We start from the raw sequence: 5,790 nt of genomic DNA, 5'->3' as shown, positions 1-5,790 counted from the left end.
TCTATATCAGTAAATATCATACCACTGTCGTTACAACGGAACTGAGTGCATACCTAGACTGTACATTTCAATTGTCTTGATCACGATCGCAAAACGACGATTACCTATACCAGGCCTTTATACATAATCTAAAATACTAGCTATAGGAAGTTTGCATGTTGAAACAAATACGTATTGTCTAGTTATGAGTCAGCGTTTCAGTAGACGGTCTGAAAGCTCCGTTGAAAGTGTTATTCACGAACTCGAGGCGTCTACGGATACCGTAGAACTAGTATTAAGTAAGTCTTTCACTTCACATCATGACATCAAGGTAATTTCTTTCTATGACACTCAATGAGTAGCCTACTACATATTGATGATTGTTTTAAAAATTTACTTGTCGTAGATCAGGCGAGTACACGTCCTATCAGACTAAAGGGCGTCTCCAGAGGTGCCAATGCCTGGAGGCACAAACTTGTAGTCTAGATATTTTCAGTGTGACAAAATTGTAGTTTATAGACATTGTATATTATTCGCTAGTAGAGCTTTAGTGGTCTCGCTGCTAATCAACAATAACATTACTCGTATACCCAACCACCTATATTTGTCCTTTTCATCACTGTCAACACTTGAATCTTTAAAGTCATCTTGCACTAGCATGTCTGGCAACAGAAAAATTCGAAGTTTCCGTGTGGCAATGTAGTGCTGGGGAACATTCGGCCAGTGTCCATCCTGAATCCGTCTCTGGTGATTCTGCATAAACTATTTTTATATACAAGCAGGATACAGAAGCTGTAACTGCTGCAGTGGGTCCCATGCACGCAGTAGGCCTGGTAACTATTAGGCGGATGATACGGTGCTGTTTTAATGTGTTCTATTCCATTAGATTTTACAAAATCGGTAAACTCTTGACTGGTGAATACTGATCCATTGTCTGATACCAGTTTTTCAGAAATTCCATAAGTTGAGAAAATTTTTCTTAACTTTTCTACCGTAGTTTTCGTCGTCGCTGATTCTACAGGTTCTACTTCCATCCACTTCGAGTGTGCGTCAATGAGTACAAGAAACATTTCCCTAGCAAGGGTCCAGCGTAGTCCACGTGCCCCCTCATCCACGGCTGATGAGGCCAAGACCAGGGACGCAATGGAGCTTTGGTGGTGCATTCCCTGTTTCTTGTCCCCATCCAGTTCTGGATGAGCCTTTCATCCGCGCCACACCAGGATGACCAGCATGTAACTCTTCCAAAACTCGTTGTTGCCCTTGTGGTGGTACAATCACCCCGTACCGCCATAATCCGAATCCCTCTTCTATAGCTAATTCACTTGCTCTTTGCCAGTAAGGAGTTAGCGCTTCGATTAGTGGCTTATTAGGCCAGCCATGGTGAACATAATATTGTACCCTAGACAGTATAGGGTCTTGTTCTGTCCATCTTCTAAAATCTCTTGCCAATACAGGTGATTATTCCAGTTGCTGTAAAAATTGAATTGTCTCTGGTTGTTCTTCCTCAGTTGTCGACAGTAGCTGTAAGTGTAATCGCCTGCAAGCATCTGCAGTACCGATGTCACGGCCTGGTTGTACTGCAACTTATAACTGTAACTTGATAGGATCATGGCCCATCGATGAATTCTCGCTGATGCCATTGGTGGGAGAGGCGTATTTTCCCCAAACAATCCCACCAGTGGTTTATGGTCTGACACTAGCACAAACTCTCTACCAAATAGATATTGGTGAAACCTATGTAGACCAAAAATTACTGCCAATGCTTCTCTTTCCACTGTGCATAATTCATCTCCGCTTTCGTCAATGTTCTCAATGCAAATGCTACTGGGTGTTCTTTGCCGTCCTTCCCTCTCTGAGCCAATACTGCACCTAAACCATACGACGGAGCATCACAAGTTACGACGGACTCTTGCTGTGGATCGAAATGTGCTAACACTTTGGCTGACACTAACAGTAGTTTTGTTTGGCGATAAGCTTGTTCTTGTTCACATGACCAGTTCTACTCTACTCCTTTTCGTAACATCTATGTATTGGAGCTAGAACTGTTGATAAATTCTATAAGAATTTGCCGTAATAAGATAGCAATCCTAGGTATGCTTTTAATTCTGTAACGTTTTGTGGTCTGGGTGCTTCCGTAATTGCCTGGATTCGTCCCTTGTCCGGATGTAAACCTGTCCTGTCGATGACATGCCCCAAATGCACTACTTCAGCTTGCATGAATCGGCACTTGTCTTTATTCAGCCTTAGTCCAGCCTCTTCCAATTTTGTCAATACTTTATCTAAGTTAGACAAATGGTCTTGTTCGTTTCTTCCTGTTATTAGTATGTCATCTAAGTAGACCACTACTCCTGGAATTGCTTGCAACAGAGTTTCCCTCGTCCTTTGAAAGATACCGGGAGCAGATGAAACACCAAACGGTAGTCTATTATACTGAAATAATCCTTGGTGGGTATTGATGACTATATACTTACGTGATTCCTCATCAAGTACAAGCTGTTGATATACTCTATCCAGATCCAGAGTTGTAAGCTTCTGTCCTCCTGATATTCAAGCAAACAAGTCTTCAATGCGTGGAATGGGATAAGTATCGCATTTTGACACTTCATTCACTGTCAACCGATAGTCTCCACAGATTCCGACCTTTCCATTGTTTTTCAACACTGGAACTATGGGAGCCGCCCACTCCGAATAGTGAATTGGCTCAATAATTCTGGTTTTTGTGAGGTGGAACAATTCTTACTCTATCTTCTCTCTCAAAGCATACGGTACTTACCTTGGTCGGTTAAACTTGGGACTCGTCGTTTTTGTCACTGGCAATTTCACTTTTACACCTTGCAATCTGCCCAGGCTATCACTGAACACTTCACTGTGCAATAACAATAACCCTTCCACTTTTCCTTGGTGAGGGTTTGCCTCCAAAAGATGAACTCTTGCCCAATCAATTTGTACTTGTCGAATCCAGTCTGTTCCCAATAAACTCGGGCCAGAGCCTGCCACTACCACAAGCGGGAGAGACAATCGGCGTCCATCCGGAGTGTCTACCCACACTTCCAACTTTCTGCATACAGGTATCGGCTCACCAGTATATGTCTTCAGTGTCTTTTTTGTAACCTTCAATGGTGCTTCACCTTTCTTCCAGACTGACTTCCATGTTGTTTTGCTCACAATTCTGACACTCGCTGCAGTGTCTATTTCCATCTCGAGTGGCTGTCCTTGTGCAGTCAACGTTGTCTTCATAGGCTTCTCCTTTGCTTTGTGCAACGGGTGAATATTGCCACTAAGCCAATTAACCTCCTCATTCTCATTTGTATCTGACTGCGCCTCATAGCCGATTTTGTATGTACTTCTACCGCTGTCTCCTTTCTGAGCCAATTTCCTCACTGTGCGTTAAACAACCTTCGCATGGCCAATTTTGCCGCAACCAAAACATTTGGCATCCTTGAACCAGCACTCGAACTGTTTGTGTCCCTGTTTACCACAGCGATAACAACACCCGGATATCTTGTCAGTCGGCCTGTTACCTGCTTTGGGTACTCGTTGCCTCTGCAACTGGTGTACAGGCTGTTTCTGTAACTGGTGTACCGACTCTCCTTCTGGGTTGCCAGGCGCACTACTTGCTTCCTTCTGCTGTAACTCTGTGGTATTCTTTTCAGCTGTTTCGTGTGCAATCGCTAAGTTATGCGCCCTCTTGAATGTCAGCTCTTTTTCTGCCAACAGCCGTCGCTGTATACGGTTATTCATTATACCTACGACTAGTCTGTCTCGTAGCATATCACTAAGCACCGCCCCAAATTCGCAATGTTCACTGAGTCGCTGCAGTTCTGCCTTAAATTTAGCGACTGACTCACATTCCTGACGTGATCAACTGTTAAATCTATATCGTTGTACTATTACTGATGGCTTCGGGTCAAAATGTTCTGTCAACGTCTGTAGTATTTCGTCGACTGACTTCTCTTTAGGCTTCAGCGGAGCCACTAAACTTCGTAGAGTTCGATAAGTACGAGCTCCAATTACGCTTAATAGAATAGCTCTTTGTCTAGCCGCATCGTCTACGCCATTCGCTGCGAAGTATTGTTCTAACCTTTCTGCATAAAGTGGCCATTCGTCCTTTGATTCGTCGAACTCTGCTATTTGTCCAAATACTGCCGCCATTCTCGTCGCCAGATGTCACAAGTAACTGCGTCCTTAGCACACGCTTGACTGGTCTTACTGTTTACTCAAGGCGATCTATTTCAAGAAAGCCTGGCTAGTCCTAAATGTCGATCAAATGACTGGACTCACACAACGCAATTTCCCGGATGTATACACTACACTAGTCACCTTTGATACCGAGTCCGACGAGTGGCCGCAGTACGAGGAATGAATGTTGTGCTATTTCGAAGCCAACGACACCACGGAAAAGCTCAGAATTAAAGTGACTTTTTTCTCGGCAGTCGGAGCACGCACGTACAATGTACTGGGCAACTTCGTGGCTTCCATCAAAGCAAGAGAAACTACTTTCACAGATCCGATAGAAGCTCGGTCCAACCACTACAACCCCAAGTCTAGCCTTCGGTCATGGCACAGAGATTGGGATTTAATTTGAGAGTCCGGAATACAGGTGAGTCAGTTGCAGAGATTGTGTCCGCGTTGTGCGCGTTATCCGAGTTTTGTGAGTATGGAGAGACACTGAACGAGATACTCCGTGATCGTTTAGCTTGTGGTATTGGCGATGAGCGCACCCAGCGGCATTTGTTAGCAGAAAAGGAGTTGTCTTTTGCGCCAGCCTTGGAAATAGCGCGTGCGACATAAGCGCGGGAAAGAATGCGCAAGAGAAATGGCGTCCAGTGTTTCGCACGACAGAAGAAGAAGGTGCAGCGGCTGTACGCCGAATGCAACCACAAATGCAGAAAACCTGTCATCGTTGTGGATGGTCAGGACACTCTCCTACTCAATGCAGGTTCAAATATGCCAAACGTTTTGCATGCAAGAAAAGTGAGACACCACAGTCAAGTCTGTAGATCGAAAGGACAAGGCAAGAAATCCAGTTGGTTTATGAAAGCACAGCCACAACCACAAACAACACATCAGGTGGAACGGGCAGAGGATGACGGAGAAGAATCTTTGGAGCTGAAACACATATAACCTGTAAGCAAACCCAAAGCGGTTGCCTTGACGACACCAGTGAATGTAAAAGTGAGATGCTTGACAATGAAGATTGACATAGGAGCAACAGTGACAGTAATTAGAACCACGTTGTACAAGACAATGTGTGGGGCTGCCTCCTCCACTTCTTAGAGAGAGTACAACCATACTGAAAGCATATGGTGGCAGAGTAATTAGAGGGTTGGGACTATCAAGGCCATTCCTAAACAACTGGAGTTACACGTGGTGGAAAGAAACAGACCCAGTTTGTTGGGTAGAGATTTGTTACAACACATACAGTTGGATTGGAAGGTGCTGTTCAGTGACGTGCACCACATTATGTTCCATATTTGTGAAGAATTAATCAGCTATTTGCAATCATTACTATGTATACTACCACATTTCAGAATACTTTTTTCTATATCTGTCACCTTCAGAAATTCTTCCTCATCAAGTTAACTACAATTAACACATCTGTTGCCACATTTTGGAACGCATTACGAGCTACTGGAATCTCCTTGAGGTTGATAAACCAAATTAGATTAGTCTTCTATGGTTCAAACACATTTGTGAATTCTGAGACGGATCCAAAGGTGGAGTAAGCCAGTGAACCCCAGTTACTTGGACGAACTTCCTAACAGCAATGCTAAACCCGCCAGCAAATACTCTACTGTATCATCACTTATG

At 43.9% G+C, this 5,790-nt stretch overlaps 1 protein-coding gene across 1 annotated transcript; it reads right to left on the bottom strand.

Annotated features, from left to right (window-relative positions):
• Nucleotides 1-1,086: 1,086 nt before the first annotated feature.
• LOC134195253 (uncharacterized) lies at nt 1,087-4,131 on the bottom strand. Its single transcript, XM_062664259.1, has 7 exons — nt 3,874-4,131; nt 3,501-3,831; nt 2,753-3,359; nt 2,122-2,359; nt 1,734-1,891; nt 1,432-1,689; nt 1,087-1,378 (listed from the first exon to the last, which is right to left on the bottom strand). The coding sequence occupies exons 1-7, from the start codon at nt 4,129-4,131 to the stop codon at nt 1,087-1,089; spliced, it is 2,142 nt and encodes a 713-aa protein (XP_062520243.1).
• Nucleotides 4,132-5,790: the final 1,659 nt, after the last annotated feature.

This window comes from Corticium candelabrum, chromosome 19 (genome assembly GCF_963422355.1).
Source record: "Corticium candelabrum chromosome 19, ooCorCand1.1, whole genome shotgun sequence".
In the NCBI taxonomy this organism is placed as follows: domain Eukaryota; kingdom Metazoa; phylum Porifera; class Homoscleromorpha; order Homosclerophorida; family Plakinidae; genus Corticium; species Corticium candelabrum.
This window is presented reverse-complemented; position numbering and strand designations above follow the sequence as displayed.